Consider the following 16,928-nt stretch of genomic DNA (forward strand, 5'->3'; position numbering starts at 1 on the left):
TTTAACATTATTTTTTTCTTTTTTCTTTTTTTTTTTTTTTCAGTCTTTCATATGATTTTATTTTCTTCCTTCAACCATAATAATATGATCTCCAAACTTCGTCTTAACCGGCGGGTCTGTAAACACACGCTTATCCATCCCATTTACAGGCAAGGCAAATGCTGCTTCTTGAAATGGTCCCACCATGGACCCTCTGGTCATCCAACCCAAGTCGCCCCCTTGCCTGGCTTTATCTTCACTATACTGTGAGGCCACTTCATTGAATCTCATCCCAGACTTTAACTTTTCCACGGCTTCCATGATTTTGCCATGTTTTTCACATAGAATGTGTCTGACCTTTACTGCATTGCCACCACCTTTGGGACCTTGAGCCTTCTTGTCAGCACTGTCACTCCCAGAGGCTGCTCCCCCTTTCCCCGCTTTTCCAGAACCACTTTTTCCTTTGGGCGGCGTCTTGGAAGCTTGTTGTTGAACTCTGCATTTTTTTCTTTTTTGAACTTCAGTTCATTTAATAGCAGAATGATTCAAAGAGCATAATTAAAAGCATAGCAAACCTTGACATCACAAAGATGCGGGTGTAAATTCTTCTCCACTTCTTATTAGCTTTGGGACTGTGCATAAGCTCTCTGAATCTTCATTCCTTACTGTGAGGTGGAGATGATCTTGCCTACCCACAAGTTACAGAGTGATTGTGAGGATGAAGTGAGATCACATATGTAAAGTACATACCGCAGTACCTGCCCCGGAGGAGTACTTGATAGTGACCACTGTTACTACAATTATCCTCTTCCCTTATCTCCAACTAGATTTTAGACAACCAAGTATTCAGTTTCTGGAAATATCTCTCAAGTAGCTTGAATCATGTCCAATAAGTATTTGTGATTGGTTAATTATTTAATAGTTTTTGTAGGGTAGTTATATGATACTATGCTTTAGGTTACAAGTAACAGAAATAAAAACAGACGGTCCAACTCAAACTAGCTTAAAAAATAAGAAGTATTGGCTCATGTAAACAAGAAATTCAAAATTAGGTCACAGGCATTTTTTTTGTTTGTTTTTGTTCTTAATTTTTGTAGAGTCAGGGTCTCATCATGTTGCCCAGGCTGGTCTCAAACTCCTGGGCTCAAGCAATTCTCCTGCCTTGGCCTCTCAGAGTGCTGGAATTACAGGCATGAGCTATGGCCATGGTTTGATCCAGGGTGCAGCTTTTCTTTTCTTTTCTTTTTTTTTTTTTTTTTTTTAAACAAAGTCTCACTCTGTCACCCAGGATGGAGCAGGATGAAGTGCAGTGGTGTGATCTTGGCTTACTACAGCCTTGACTTCCCAGACTCAGGTGATCCTCCTACTTCAGCCTCCTGAGTGGCTGGGATCACAGGAGTGTGCCACCATGCCTGGCTAATTTTTTTGTTTGTTTGTTTGTTTTTTGGGGACGGAGTCTCGCTCTGTTGCCTAGGCTGGAGTGCAGTGGCGCCATCTGGGCTCACTGCAAGCTCTGCCTCCCGGGTTCATGCCATTCTCCTGCCTCAGCCTCCAGAGTAGCTGGGACTACAGGCACCCAGTACCACGCCTGGCTAATTTTTTTGTATTTTTAGTAGAGATGGGGTTTCACCATGTTAGCCAGGATGGTCTCGATCTCCTGACCTCGTGATCTGCCCGCCTCGGCCTTCCAAAGTGCTGGAATTACAGGCATAAGTCACCATGCCCAGCCCTAATTTTTTATATTGTTTGTAGAGACACGGTTTCACCATGTTGCCCAGGCTGGTCTTGAACTCCTGGGCTCAAGCGGTCTGCTTGCCTCAGTCTCCCAAATTCTGGGATTACAGGAGTGAGCAAGTGCACCCACCACACCTGGCTAATTTTTTGTTTTCACACCTGGTTAATTTTTTAAAAAATGTTAGTAGATACAAGGTCTCACTATGTTTCTGAAGCTGGTCTCAAACTCCTGAGCCAGGCAGTCCTCCTGCCTCAGCCTCCTAATGTGCTGGAATTACCAGTGTGAGCCACCATGCCCAGCCTGGGAAGGCAGTCTAAGAGGAAGGAACAGTGTGAAAAAATACAGGTTGAGGGTATCTAGTGTGTGCTTATAAGAAAAAGGGAAGAAAGCAAGAAGCAAGAATGGAGCATTGGGGATGACGAAGAAAAGACACTTCTCAGCTTGTACATCCTCAGCAATACCAATATTCACTTGATTCAAATATTTGTTATACAGGTATAAACACACTTATATATGCATAGGTTATTTCTAAAGAGCGCCTAAGAAACTGGTAGCAGTAGTTGCTTCTGTGGAGGTTCTGGGGTGGCAGGAGTCAGGGATGGAGGGTGACTCACTTTTACTGTTCTTTTATATCTTTTGCATTTTGTCCTATGCGCATCTATTACCTATTCCACCAAAAGTAACTTGAAAATATTTTTTAAATAGGTAAAATATGTCATCTTTTGAGCTTTGTGTCTTGCCAAAACAGCAGTCACAGCGATCCCTTTAAAATAGGTCATATTATGTCAGTTCAGTGCTCAGAACTCTCCAGTAGCTCCCCATTTTACCCAGGGTAAAAGTCAAAGATCTCAGAATGGCCTATAAGGTCCTCCATGATTCAGAAGCCCTGGCATGTTTCCTCCTCAGAGTGTATGCCCTGCTGCCTTGCCTATTGTTTTAGTCATTAATTTTCTTGCTATCTGTCTCCCCTCTGTAAAATGTTAGCCCTGTGAAGACAGATTTTTGTCTGATTTGTTCTCTGCTAGTTCCAGCTCCTAAAATAGTTCCTTATATGGTAGATCACACACACAAAAAATTGTCACAAATTATCTGCAGCCCCTCCCTTCAATACCTGGAGTATGTTTTCTCATTTTGAATTTCGGCCGGCCTTAGATTTGCTTTGATACCAGTAGAATGCACTGTAAGTGATATGTTTGAGTTCCAAGCTGAGTCCTGTCAGCTTCCACTGTTGCCCTAAGAACCTTTCCACCAGCATGAGAACAAGCATGGAATGGCTTTCTGGAGGATGAAAAAAACAGGTGACAGGCCTTAGCCATTTCATTTGTCCCAGTTGAGGCCCCAGACATGAAAGTGAGGCCATCCTAGCTACCCCATAGGGATACTGTGAGGATCAGAGAGAATGTATGTAATATGTATGCGACAGTTCCTGGCACATAGGTTCATTCTCATTATTGCTACCTCTCCTCTTCCTTTAAAAGGAAAATAATTCAGCCTGGGCAACATGGAGAAACCCTGTCTCTACCAAAAATACAAAAATTAGCTGGGTGTGGTAGAGTGTGCCTGTAGTCCCAGCCACTAGGGAGGCTGAGATGGGAGGATCACTTGAGCCTGGGAGTTGGAGGTTGCGCTGAGTTGAGATCACACCGCAACAGTCGAGACCCTGTCAAAAAAAAAAAAAAAAAAAAAGAGAAAGGAGGAAGGAAGGGAGGGAGGGAGGGAGGGAGGGAAAAGAAGGGAAGGAAAAGAAAATAGAATAGAATTAACAAACCAGATGTTGAAATCTGTCAAAAGTCCTTTTCAGAAATACCAGTCCTGGATGGAAGGTACTAAAAGAGAGTAATAGAGATATGATCTGTAGTCTGTAGTGATCTGCAATCACTATTTTACACACAATTTAAGAAACTACCTGTATTTTGGAGATTTCTCAAAAAACTAAAAATAGAACTACCATACGGTACAGCAGTCCCACTACTGAGTATTTATCCAAAGGAAAAATAAATATATCAAAGAAATACCTACATCCCTGTGTTTATTGCAGCACCATTTATAATAGCAAAGCTATGGAATCAACCTAAGTGTCTATTAGTGGACTAATGGATAAAGAAAATGTAGTATATATACACAATGGAATACTATTTGGCCGTAAAAATAATGAAATCTTGCCATTTGCAGCAATGTGGATGGAACTAGAGGTCATTATGTTAAGTGAAATGAGCCAGGCATAGAAAGACAAGTATTGCATGTTCTCACAATGTGGACACTAAAAAAGTTATTCTCATGGAGGTAGAGAGTAGAATGGTAGATACCAGAGGCTGGGAATGGTGTGTGGGTGAGTATGAAGAGAGGTTGGTTAGTGGGTACAAACATACAGTCAGGTAGAAGTAATGAGTTCTAATGTTGGGTAGCAGAGTAGGGTGACTATAAGTTAGCATCAGTGTATTCTGTGTTTCAACATAGCTAGGACAGAGGACTTAAAATGTTCTTTTTTTTTTTTTTTTTTTTGAGACGGAGTCTCGCTCTGTCGCCCAGGCTGGAGTGCAGTAGTGGCGCGATCTCGGCTCACTGCAAGCTCCGCCTCCCGGGTTCACGCCATTCTCCTGCCTCAGCCTCCTGAGTAGCTAGGACTACAGGCGCCCGCCACTGCGCCCGGCTAATTTTTTGTGTTTTTAGTAGAGACGGGGTTTCACTGTGGTCTCGATCTCCTGACCTTGTGATCCGCCCGCCTCGGCCTCCCAAAGTGCTGGGATTACAGGCGTGAGCCACCGCGCCAGGCAAAATGTTCTTAACACATAGAAATGGTAAATATTTGAGGTGATGCACACCCCAAATATCCTGGCTTGATAATTACACAGTCTATGCATGTAACCAAATATCTGTCACATGTACCCCATACATTTTTTCTTTTTTCTTTTTTTTTATTTTGAGACAGAGTCTTGCTGTGTTGCCAGGCTGGAGTGCAGTGGTGTGATCTCAGCTCACTGCAACTTCTGCCTCCCAGGTTCAGGTGATTCTCCTGCCTCAGCCTCCTGAATAGCTGGGATTACAGGCACGTGCCACCACGCCTGACTAGTTTTTTGTATTTTAGTAGAGATGGCGTTTCACCATGTTGGCCAGGATGGTCTCTATCTCCTGACCTCATGATCCACCCACCTCAGCCTCCCAAAGTGCTGGGATTACATGCGTGAGCCACCGCGACTGGCCCTTTTTGTTTTATTTTGTTTTTCTTTTTGAGACAGAGCCGCACTCCACCCAGGCTGGAGTGTACAGTGGCATGATCTTGGCCCACGGCAACCTCCACCTCCCAGGTGCAAGCAATTCTTGTGCCTCAGCCTCCCAGGTAGCTGGGATTGCAGGCATGCACCACCATGCCTGACTGATTTTTGTATTTTTAGTAGAGACGGGGTTATGCCATGTTGACCAGGCTGGTTTTGAACTCCTGGCCTCAATTGATCCACCCGCCTTGGCCTCCCAAAGTGCTGGGATTACAGGCATGAACCAACGTGCCTGGCCACATGTACCCCATAAATATTTTAAAATACCATGTATCAATAAAAATATACTAACAACAACAAAAAAAAAGGAGGAGGAGGAGGGAACTGCCTGTATTTCAAAGGAATTTGGGAACTCTCCTGCCTGATTGGTCAGAAGGTATGACATATTGCTAGGTGTCCACTAGGGAGCGATAAACACATTTAATTAAGGAATAGTGCTTCTCCAAGGTATATGCACTTGCCAGTTGGTAGATGTTACTTTATTACTTTAATTCGGCTGTGAAACTTAAAGACTTCTTTAATTTGTTAATTTTGTACTTAAAGTTATTAAGAGATGGCTTTATTCTTTTTAAGGTATTAAAAGGACTCATAATATATGTTTTCAAGAAAGTCAGCCTTTGCAAGTTATTTTTGACAAGAATGTTTGTACTAATACACTAATGATTCAACCAAGGTAATGAGTTCTCTGTTGTCAATTTTTTTTCCCCTGAATACAGTATGATCATGGAGTGAAGAATCAGTGCCCTAGAGCTTTTCAGTCAGTAAATTTTTTTTTTTTTGGATACAGAGTCTCCCTCTGTCGCCCAGGCTGCAGTTCAGTGGTGTGATCTCGGCTCATTGCAAGCTCCGCCTCCCAGGTTCACGCCAGTCTCCTGCCTCAGCCTCCTGAGTAGCTGGGACTACAGGTGCCCGCCACCGCGCCCAGCTAATTTTTTTGTATTTTTAGTAGAGACGGGGTTTCACCATGTTAGCCAGGATGGTCTTGATCTCCTGACCTCGTGATCCACCTGCCTCGGCCCCTCAAAAGTGCTAGGATTGCAGGCGTGATCCCACCACCACGCCCGGCCAGAACATTTTTTTTTTTAAGCTAAAGTTTGACTTGGAGAAATCACCATACAGGGACAAGAGGAAACTTTGATAAAGATAATAGTGGATAATAACTAATGGTAGCAATAATAATTTAGCGACCCAAGAAAGTTCTAAAAACACCCCATCAGTGACTTTCTATATCAAGTTGCATTTATATGATTCCTTTCTGAATCTTAGAACACAGAACTTGAGGAAATTTTAACATTTTTTATGTGAAATGATTTTGGCCCTAAGTATTAACAGTTTTTTCCTCTAGATAGTGTGGCATATTTGTCTTGAAATTTGAAAATTGGAACTTGTTATTTGAAAGTGCATCCAGTTTTCAGTTTAGCTGTAGCATTAAACATTAACATTACTTTGTGAGCCAAAATATATTTTATCCATATTGTTTTAAAATTATTATTATTATTATTGAGACAAAGTCTCCCTCTGTCACCCAGGCTGGAGTGCAGTGATGTGATCTTGGCTCACTGTAACCTCCACCTCCTGGGTTTAAACAATTCTTGTGCCTCAGCTTCCCGAGTAGCTGGGACTACAAGTGCGAGCCACCATGCTCGGCTAAATTTTGTATTTTTTGTAGAGACAGGGTTTCGCCATGATGCTCAGGCTGATTGAGACAAAATTCTCAGTTCAAGTGATCTACCTGCCTTAGCCTCCCAAAGTACTGGGATTACAGGTGTGAGCTACCCCGCCTGGTCCTTCCTTCCTTCATGTTGTCATTTTTTTGTATCAGATTATTTGGTATCTTCTATAACTGCCCCCGCTTAACACTGGAAAAGTTCCCAAATGAATTTTGTAGGTGTTCCTGACATTTTGATATCAAGAAACACTGCGAAACCAATGTCTAACATCAGATTAACACCAAGATTACATAAATTCTAAGAATTTTATTTTTATCTTAATAATACTTCAATGTCAAAAGGAGTGCAGAACTTCTAATACAATAATAAAAAGACAACCCAGCTATAAAAAATAAGTAAAGAATTTTAATAGTCATTTCTTCAAAGAAAATGGCAATAAGCACTTGAAAAGATGCCCAACATCATTAGTCATTAGGGAAATGCAAATCAAACAGTTTTCAATCTGTGAATTATGTCATATGGGAATTATATCTCAATAAAACTGTTTTGAAAAAAGGAGCCAGAATAAAAGGGCGTTTGGGATGTCAAGAGAAGCTTGAAAGCAATGGGTAACAGTCGAGGAAAGGAACAGAGGGAAAGAATATAGACAGCAGGCTGCCTAGAAACCTCTGCCCCCTCATCTAGGTCTCCAGCATAATTCACCTGAATTGTTTTTGAACAGCTTCACTTTGCAATATCTCCCTTTACAGTATGAGCTGGGGAGTAAGTGACTGGGCATACAAAAACATAGAATTAAAGATATTTTATTCTGGAATTTTGTTTGTACTGCAGCATTCATGTGTTTTATTAAGGATATATTTTGCTATTCTCTTGGCCTTCAAATGAAGTTATAATTTTAAAATAAGCTGAAAATACAGCAGCTTATGTATAAGAAAGAAGATAGGAGTTTGGGTAAATTTTTGTAAACCCAGGCCACGTAATTATTTATTTCCAGATTAGAGATTTGAGTCCCAGTTAATAAGTTATGTCTTTCTGTTTGTTTTTCAAATAATGTTATACTGTTGTTTACATTTTATAGATTGCTTGCTGATGCCATTGTTCTTTTTACATCAAGTCAAGAGGAAGTTACTCTTGCTGTTACTCCACTGAATTTTTGCCTCAAGAGTTCTAATGAGGAATCAATGGGTAAGGATTGTATCTGAAATGGTGTTTTGATGGGTTATTACTTTCTTTCTCTTGATTACTAACCATACTGCAAATATTAGTGGCATAATTTTATTCCTGTCTAAAAAGCAGTAAGATTTAGAAAGGTTGGAAAAAGTTTTAAGAGATCCAACAAGTTTAACACAATCAGCAATTAAAATATTTGGCTTTGAAATTCAGGTCATTTTAAAATTAGGAGAATGGGGCCAGGTGCTGTGGCTCCTGCCTGTAATTCTAGCACTTTGGGAGGCTGAGGTGGGTGGATTACCTGAGGTCAGGAGTTCAAGACCAGTCTGGCCAACATGGCGAAAACCAATCTCTACTAAAAATAAAAAAATTAGCTGGGCGTGGTGGCTCGGGCCTGTAATCCCAGCTATTCAGGAGGCTGAGGCGGGAGAATTGCTTGAATCTGGGAGGTGGAGGTTGCAATGAACCGAGATTGCACCACTGCACTCCATTGCCTGGGCGACAGAGACTCTGTCTCAAATAAAATAAAAAAGAAAATTTGCTAGGGTCTTTTGGCACAACAAGCTGTTTGAGACTCTCTGACCTTAGATAATATGTTTTTGGTGACAGCAGTAAGGAGAGGATACAAAGGAAAGAACTATTATTTTAAAGTGAAAAACCAGTAGAACCAGGGCTTAAGTTGGGTCACATGACTTTTGTAGTGTTTAGTTTGTGCCAAGTTCTGTGCTAAATAGTTTACATTTATGAAGTCATTTGATCTTCATAATAACTCTAAGATGTATGTAGGTACTATTATTATCCCCAGTACATATGAAGAAATTGAAAGTACATATAAAGCACATACGAAGCAGTTAGACACTTTGGGAGGCTGAGGCAGGAGGATCACTTGAGGGGACTTACCAGCCTTGGCAACATAGTGACACCTCATCTTTACAAAACATAAGAAAAATAGCCAGGCATGGTGGTGCTCACCTGTAGTCTCAGCTACTTGGTAGGCTGCAGTGGAAGGATTGCTTGAGCCATGATTGTGCCACTGCACTCCAGCCCAGGCAACACAGCAAGATCCTGTCTCAAAAACAAAAACAAAAACAAAAACAATTTGAAGCACAGAGAAACTGGCTTGCCTGGTGTCACAAATTGCCTAGTGAAAGGGCCATCTCTGAATAAAAATGGCCATTTAGTAACCAGGAGAAATTGTCCCTTGTGAGTAGCTTTCTAATGAAGTTATAGTTACAGTTGACTGGCAATCTAGTTGTTTAATCTTATTATTAAACTTCTTCTGTGCTAGTATATTGGGAGTGACATGAGCCTTCTTGTTGGAGATGAATGTATATTTAAGACATTGTTTAATTCTTTAAAAAATATACCATTTGGCCGGGTGCGGTGGCTCACGCCTGTAATCCCAGCACTTCGGGAGGCTGAGGCAGGTGGATCACAAGGTCAGGAGATCGAGACCATCCTGACCAACATGGTGAAACCCCGTCTCTACTGAAATACAAAAAATTAGCGGGGCATGGTGGTGTGCACCTGTAGTCCCAGCTACTTGGGATGCTGAGGCAGGGGAATCGCTTGAACCCAGGAGGCAGAGGTTGCAGTGAGCCGAGATCACACCACTGTACTCCAGCCTGGTGACAGAGCAAGACTCTGTCTAAAATAATAATAATAATAATAAATATATATATGTCTCTCAATCTTTGTTCTTATTACTTCAACAGTTGATATTCATTGAAGAAAATTAAAAATACAAAAAAAAATTCTTAAGTCACCTGATATCCCACTATACAGAGATAAGCACTTTTAATAGTTGGGTGTATTTCCTTCTATACTCTAGATCTCACAACAGTAGATTGAGTGAAGATAATTAAATACTGTGAAACTATTAAAAGTAACATTGGCCAGGTGCAATGGCTTACCCCTGTAATCCCAGTGCTTTGGGAAGCTGAGGCAGGATTGCCTGAGGCCAGGAGTTCAGACCAGCCTGGGCAACATAGCAAGATCCCATCTCTACAAAAATTAAAAATTAGCCAGGTATGGTGGCATGTACCTGCAGTCCATGCTGTAGCAGCTGAGGCAAGAGGATCACTTGAGCTGAAGATTTCAAGGTTGCAAGTGAGCTATGATCATGCCACTGTATTCCAGCCTGGGCAACACAGTGAGACCCTGTCTCAAAAAAAATTAATGGGCTGGGCACAGTGGCTTATGCCTGTAATCCCAGAACTTTGGGAAGCCAAAGAAAGCCGATCACCTGAGGTCAGGGGTTTGAGTCCAGCCTGGCCAACATGGTGAAACTCTTTCTCTACTAAAAATACAAAATTAGCTGGACATGGTGGTGTGTGTCTGTAGTCCCAGTTACTCAGGGGACTGAGGCAGGATAATTGCTTGAACCTGAGAGGCAGAGCTTGCAGTGAGTTGAGATCACACCACTGGACTCCAGCTTGGGCAACAGAGTGAGACTCCATCTCAAAAAAAAATAATAATAATAAAATTAAAGTAATGTTATATGTGTATGTATAAATACATCCCTCTCTCTCTGAAAGTATATATCAGAGAGGTTTAATGAAGCAGTTTTATAGTGGAAAGCACAAAACATTGACACACACACACAAATAATTACAAAAATGTGCTTATTGACATGGAAAAATAGGATATATTGTTGGGTAGATTATAAAATGGTATGTAGGGTAAGATCATACTTTCATTTAAAAATGTGCATGTAAGTGGCACATGTCTGTAGTCCTGGCTATTCAGAAGGCTGAGGCAGAGGATCACTAGAGCCCAGGATGTCAAGGCTGCAGTGAGCTGTGATCATGCCACTGCACTACAGTCTGGGCAATACAGCAAGACCCTGTCTCAAAAAGAAGAAAACAAAAAATTAACTAACTTAGATAAGAAATCTGATATTTAAACATAAACAGTTTGATTTATGTGAAATGGATTTATAGACCCTAAATCATTGGCGAGTTTAAGAGAAATGTAAAATATTAAATTTCTGTTTGAACAAAGGCATTTAAAAATAGCATACAGATATCAGGTTGGGGAGTTAGGGTAGGTAGGGTAGGAGGAAATGGGATGGGATTTGGAAGACCAAAACATTTCTTTTTTCCTTTGAATTCATCTCTGGAACTAATTTTATTCTTTATTTTCCCATAATGTTAAACAGATTTGAGCAATGCTGTGTACAGTGAGATGTTTGTTGGCTCAGATGAGTTTGACTTCTTTCAAATTGGAATGGACACTGAGATAACGTTTTGTTTCAAAGAATTGAAGGTAAAGATTTGTGTCAAATTAAAATTCAAATTTTCACTGTAAGTTTTTAATAAGGATTTCAAGTTTTTTTCTGCTTTTCTTTTTTCAGGGAATACTGACATTTTCAGAAGCTACACATGCTCCTATATCCATTTATTTTGACTTTCCTGGGAAGTAGGTCCTTGAGAATTTTTCTGAGTTTGTTTCATATCAATAACAAAACCCTTTGGATCACTTTGAAATTAATTAACACCTCAGGAATACCTAAACTTTACTATTAATACTTATCAAACTAAAATTTTGAAAGATGCTGAAACATGGCATTTTTAATTTTCTTTTTCCTTTTCTCAGACGGGAGTTTCGCTCTGTCGCCCAGGCTGGAGTACAGTGGCATGATCTTGGCTCACTGCAGTCTCCACCTCCCGGGTTCAAGCAATTCTCCTGCCTCAGCCTCCCAAGTAGCTGGGATTACAGGCATCTACCACGCCTGGCTCATTTTTGTATTTTTGGTAGAGACGGGCTTTCACCATGTTGGCCAGGCTGGCCTTGAACTCCTGACTTCAAGAGATCCACTGGCCTCGGCCTCCCAAAGTGCTGGGATTACAGGCATGAGCCACCGCACCCGGCCTTACTGTTTTTTTTTTTTTTTTTTTTTTTTTGAGACTGAGTTTCACTTTTGTTGCTCAGGCTGGAGTGCAATGGTGCAATCTTGGCTCACTGCAACCTCCGCCTCCCAGGTTCAAGTGATTCTCCTGCCTCAGCCTCCCGAGTAGCTGGAATTACAGGCATGTGTCATCATGCCCGGCTAATTTTTTTTTTTTTTTTTTTTTTTTTTTTGTATTTTTAGTAAAGACGGGGTTTCTCCATGTTGGTCAGGCTGGTCTCAAACTCGCGACCTCAGGTGATCTGCCTGCCTCGGCCTCCCCTGTTTCTTTTTAGTCCAGAATTAAGTATCATTTCTAATGTGTTTCTAATGTCCATCAGAAAATGAGTATCACTGTTGCTCTGACTTGGCTTTTTTAGACCTCTGGCTTTAAGTATTGATGATATGTTAGTGGAAGCTAACTTTATTTTGGCCACATTAGCTGATGAGTCAAGTAGAGCATCTTCACCACAGTCACTGTGTCTTTCACAGAAACGCAAAAGGTAAGACCGTGTTTTAACTTCTTTATTAATTGGGATAAGCCATCATAATCGTATTCTGAAGTAATTCACTGGCATTCGCTCAGGAAACAATTGAGGAGTGAAATATTAGATAACAAATTTTGGCTGAATACGGAAGAGCTGTAGTGAAGCTTACCTGTAGCATAGAAACATCACCAATCTTGTGTCAGATATTTGCTTTTTCTCTTCTGATCAGAATTGAACAGGACTGTCTGGTTTATCTGTGTTGTGTCCCAGAACACAATTCCAATTTTTAGGTTTTTATTTGTTGTTGTTGTTGTTGTTATTGTTTTTTTTTTTTTTTTTTTTTTTTTTTGAGACAGAGTCTCGCTGTGTCACCCAGGGTGGAGTGCGGTGGCCAGATCTCAGCTCACTGCAAGCTCCGCCTCCCGGGTTTTTACGCCATTCTCCTGCCTCAGCCTCCCGAGTAGCCGGGACTACAGGCGCCCGCCACCTCGCCCAGCTAGTTTTTTGTATTTTTTAGTAGAGATGGGGTTTCACCGTGTTAGCCAGGATGGTCTCGATCTCCTGACCTCGTGATCCGCCCATCTCGGCCTCCCAAAGTGCTGGGATTACAGGCTTGAGCCACCGCGCCTGGCCCAGTTATTATTGTTTTAGACAAGGTCTCACTCCCATTGCCCAGGCTTGAGTGCTGTGGCGCAAACTCGAGTCACTGCAGCCTCCATTTCCCTGGCTCAAGTGATCCTCCCACCTCAGCCTCCCAAGTAGCTGGTACCATAGGCATGTGCCACCACACCCAGCTAATTTTTTGTAGTTTTTTTTTTTGGTAGAGACAGGTTTCACCATGTTGCCCAGGCTGGTCTCAACCTTCTGGGCTCAAGCCATCCACCTGCTTCAGCCTCCCAAAGTGCTGGGTTTACAGGTGTGAGTCACCACATTGGGCCTTTAGTTGTTTTTTTTTTTAATAGTAACATAGTGTTTTCATAGGAAAGTCTATATTCACTTCCTAGAACTTTTGCTCAGATATAGGGATAGCTATTGCTTGCTTGCTTGCTTGCTTTTTTTCTTTCTTTCTTTCTTTCTCTTTCTTTCTTTCTTTCGTCTTTGTCTTCCTGTCTTTCTGTCTCTTTCTTTCTTTCTGTCTTTCTTTCTCTCTCTCTTTCTTTTCTTTTCTTTTCTTTCTGTCTTTCTTTCGAGACAGAGTCTCACTCTGTTGCCCAGGCTGGAGTGCAGTGGCATGATCTCAGCTCACTGAAACCTCCACCCACTGGGTTCAAGCAATTCTCCTGTCTCAGCCTCCCTAGTAGCTGGGTTGACAGGTGTGCACTACCACGCCTGGCTAATTTTTGTATTTTTAGTAGAGACAGGGTTTCACTATGTTGGTCAGGGTGGTCTCGAACTCCTGACCTCGTGATCCACCACCTCAGCCTCCCAAAGCACTGGGATTACAGGTGTGAGCCACTGCACCTGACTTTTTTTTCTTTCTTAATTTCTTTTGGGGGAAGAAGGATGCTTTATTGTAAAAGTTATTTCGGGAAATTTGGGAAATAGAGAAAAGTACAAAGAAGAAAATAAAACTTACTCATAATTGTATCACCCAGAGATAGCCACTGTTAACATTCTGGCTCACTGCATTTTCTTTCAGACTTAATTTTGTGTATACTTGGATTTTCAAATTTAAAAAAAAATTTTTTGAGACAGGGTCTCACTCTGTCACCCAGGCTGGAGTGCAGTAGCATAATCATGGCTCACCTTAGTCTCAACCTCCCAGGCTCAAGCATTCCACCTTAGCCTCCTAAGTAACCAGGACTACAGGCACCTGCCACCATACCCAGCTAATTTTTGTGTTTTTTGTAGAGATTGGGTTTTACCATGTTGCCCAGACTGGTCTCTTAACTCCTGGGCTCAAGCAGTCTTCCTCCTCGGCCTCCCAAAGTGCTAGGATTACAGATGTGAGTGAGCCACTTCCCCCAGTCTATACTTGTATCTTTTTTTTTTTTTTTTTTTTTTTTTTTTTTTTTTGAGACGGAGTCATGCTCTGTCGCCCAGGCTGGAGTGCAGTGGCCGGATCTCAGCTCACTGCAAGCTCCGCCTCCCGGGTTCACGCCATTCTCCTGCCTCAGCCTCCCAAGTAGCTGGGACTACAGGCGCCCGCCACTTTGCCCGGCTAGTTTTTTGTATTTTTTAGTAGAGACGGGGTTTCACCGTGTTCGCCAGGATGGTCTCGATCTCCTGACCTCGTGATCCGCCCGTCTCGGCCTCCCAAAGTGCTGGGATTACAGGCTTGAGCCACCGCGCCCGGCCTATACTTGTATCTTAAAACAAGATTAGGATCATAGAGCATATGCGGTTTTGGTATTGCAGGTATGTTTCAATATCACTGATAATGACTTGAAAACATGATTTTTCTTTTTTTTTTTTTTTTGAGTCAGAGTCTTACTTTGTCACCCAGGCTGGAGTGCAGTTGCAGCATCTCAGCTCATTGCAACCTCCGCCTCGCCCGGCTAATTTTTTTGCATTTTTAGTAGAGACGAGGTTTCACCATCTTGGCTTTGCTGGTCTTGGACTCCTGGCCTCATGATCCACCCACCTTGGCTTCCCAAAGTGTTGGGATTACAGGCGTGAGCCTCTGTGCCCGGCCGAAAACATGATTCTCAATGACTGTACACAATTTTATCATATAGATGTATAGTAATTTGCTTGACTTTTCCTCTAACTTGTTCCTGTTACCATATCACAAGATATTCTATGCACAGTGAATTGCTTTACTGAAAGATTTGTCTGTCAAGAGAACTTACAAATCATCATATATATAAATTTTAACCAGCAACAATTTAGTTCCATGCATTTCAATATATTCCCTAATCCAGTGCTGTCATTGTCATCCCACATTGTCCATTAGTTATATAAAAAATATATTTCACAATAAACAGTTCATTCATTTAATGCCTATTAATACCTCAGGTCAGATCTGATTAAGAAAAAGGCTGGCAAAAATATAACCGGCCAGGCCCTGGAATGTATTTCAAGAAAAGCAGCACCAAGAAGGCTTTATCCTAAGGAGACTCTCACAAACATCTCTGCATTGGAAAACTGTGGAAGCCCTGCAATGAAAAGAGCGAATGGAGATGTCAGTGAAGTATCAGAAAACAGTGTCAGCAACACAGAGGAAGTGCCAGGGTCTCTGTGTCTCAGAAAGGTAAAATAAAAGCATTGAGATTCAACCACATCTCAGTCAAGAATTCTCATCTGTCTCCCTTTGCAGTCTTCTTCCCCAATCCCCACCCAGCCATGTTCTGAAAATTTATTTTCTTATGTTTTGATAGGGGAAAAGTGAAGCTAGTCTGAATTATAGACTGAAGAAAAGTCTGATAGAGAAAAGTCTGATTTACGGAATATCAATAGAAAATAGTTAAATTGTTTAGTCAGTAATTTCTAATAAAGCATATTCAAGTAGAGATTTGGGTCACTTGTTTCCAATAATAAATTATGATTATTTATGGTATATTCTATCTTGAATAACAATAATATGTTGAGGTCATGTAATTTGTTTCCTAAAATGTTTCCTTCTAATTTTACTTTTCAAATTTGTTTGGTAAAGCTTGTATTCATAATAGTACAAATGTAAATTTCATCCCAACAAATATCACAAATTCCTTCCTAATGGAGTCCCAGTTAATAACATCTTATTCTATAAGATAGATGATAAGCTTCACAGAATGCTGTAGTGTTAAACCTTATGAAATCTACTGAAGGTAAGCAATGTATAAGAAACTGAAGTATCTCAAATATTGATAATCCTAATTTTACTTGTTTAATGTTTTGTTCAGGATTGTTTTGCTGTTGTTATTGTTGGTTTGGAAATAAGAATTTCTTAGTTAGAATTAGAAATTTGAAAGCAGAAATAATATTTTTGGAAGTTATCATCACCATCTTGGCTGGGTACAGTGGCTCACGCCTGTAACCCCAGCCCTTTGGAAGGCCAAAGAGGGAAGATCTCTTGAGGCCACGAGTTCAAGAACAGCCTGAGCGACAGAGTGAGACCCCATCTCTACAGAAATTTAAATAGTAGCCAGATGTGGTGGCTGTAGACCTAGCTGCTGAGGAGGCTGAAGTGGGAGGATCTCTTGAGCCCAGTAGTTCAAGGCTTTAGTGAGCTATGATCGTACAATTGCACTCCAGCCCTGGCAACAGAGTGAGACCCTGTCTCTTAAAAAAATAAAAAATTCACCATATTACGCTGTATATGACTTTTACGGCAGAATTTGATTAGTAAACTGGACTTACTCAGTTTGATACCATAGGTGTTTTACTGAGTACTTGTTATATGCCCAAAACTTAGGGCAATTTTCTCTTCCTGTATGTTACTAAGTTGGCCATAAAGTGAAAACTAAAATCTGTGTTCTCATTGTACAAAATCACTATCCCCTCCTATTTTTTTTTTTTTTTTTTTTTTTTTTTTTTGAGACGGAGTCTCGCTCTGTCGTCTAGGCTGGAGTGCAGTGGCGTTATCTCGGCTCACTGCAAGCTCCGCCTCCCGGGTTTACGCCATTCTCCTGCCTCAGCCTCCCGAGTAGCTGGGACTACAGGCGCCCGCCACCTCGCCCGGCTAATTTTTTTGTATTTTTAGTAGAGACGGGGTTTCATTGTGTTAGCCAGGATGGTCTCGATCTCCTGACCTCGTGATCCGCCCGTCTCGGCCTCCCAAAGTGCTGGGATTACAGGCTTGAG

General features: G+C 41.3%; 5 protein-coding genes across 9 annotated transcripts in view; 2 read left to right on the plus strand and 3 right to left on the minus strand.

Moving 5' to 3' along the window:
* Positions 1-16,928, minus strand: part of GPN3 (GPN-loop GTPase 3) — a 637,401-nt gene that overhangs the window by 56,816 nt on the left and 563,657 nt on the right. The window lies entirely within an intron of this gene.
* VPS29 (VPS29 retromer complex component) overlaps positions 1-16,928 on the minus strand; it is a 444,410-nt gene that overhangs the window by 17,261 nt on the left and 410,221 nt on the right. The gene's annotated exons all lie outside the window — the stretch shown is intronic.
* The window catches only part of RAD9B (RAD9 checkpoint clamp component B), a 41,719-nt gene that overhangs the window by 5,538 nt on the left and 19,253 nt on the right, over positions 1-16,928 (plus strand). For 3 of the 5 annotated variants that reach the window (XM_050749803.1, XM_050749807.1, XM_050749805.1), the window contains 6 exons: positions 5,560-5,659; positions 7,735-7,841; positions 10,987-11,093; positions 11,182-11,246; positions 12,096-12,218; positions 15,162-15,396. In XM_050749803.1, the coding sequence (XP_050605760.1) occupies positions 5,560-5,659; positions 7,735-7,841; positions 10,987-11,093; positions 11,182-11,246; positions 12,096-12,218; positions 15,162-15,396 (737 nt within the window). Of the gene's footprint in view, positions 1-5,559; positions 5,660-7,734; positions 7,842-10,986; positions 11,094-11,181; positions 11,247-12,095; positions 12,219-15,161; positions 15,397-15,523; positions 15,675-16,928 lie in introns of those variants that run through there. The other 2 variants (XM_050749804.1, XM_050749806.1) reach the window with 2 other exon arrangements.
* Positions 33-2,844, minus strand: LOC126930347 (peptidyl-prolyl cis-trans isomerase NIMA-interacting 4-like). The gene is made up of 2 exons (XM_050747224.1): positions 2,826-2,844; positions 33-497 (listed from the first exon to the last, which is right to left on the minus strand). The coding sequence occupies exons 1-2, from the start codon at positions 2,842-2,844 to the stop codon at positions 58-60; spliced, it is 459 nt and encodes a 152-aa protein (XP_050603181.1). The 3' UTR covers positions 33-57.
* Positions 378-16,928, plus strand: part of LOC126931527 (peptidyl-prolyl cis-trans isomerase NIMA-interacting 4-like) — a 773,797-nt gene continuing 757,246 nt past the window's right edge. The window contains exon 1 of the mRNA XM_050749953.1: positions 378-475. The gene's annotated coding sequence lies outside the window, so the exon portion shown is untranslated. The remainder of the gene's footprint in view (positions 476-16,928) is intronic.

Source organism: Macaca thibetana, chromosome 11 (genome assembly GCF_024542745.1).
Source record: "Macaca thibetana thibetana isolate TM-01 chromosome 11, ASM2454274v1, whole genome shotgun sequence".
In the NCBI taxonomy this organism is placed as follows: domain Eukaryota; kingdom Metazoa; phylum Chordata; class Mammalia; order Primates; family Cercopithecidae; genus Macaca; species Macaca thibetana.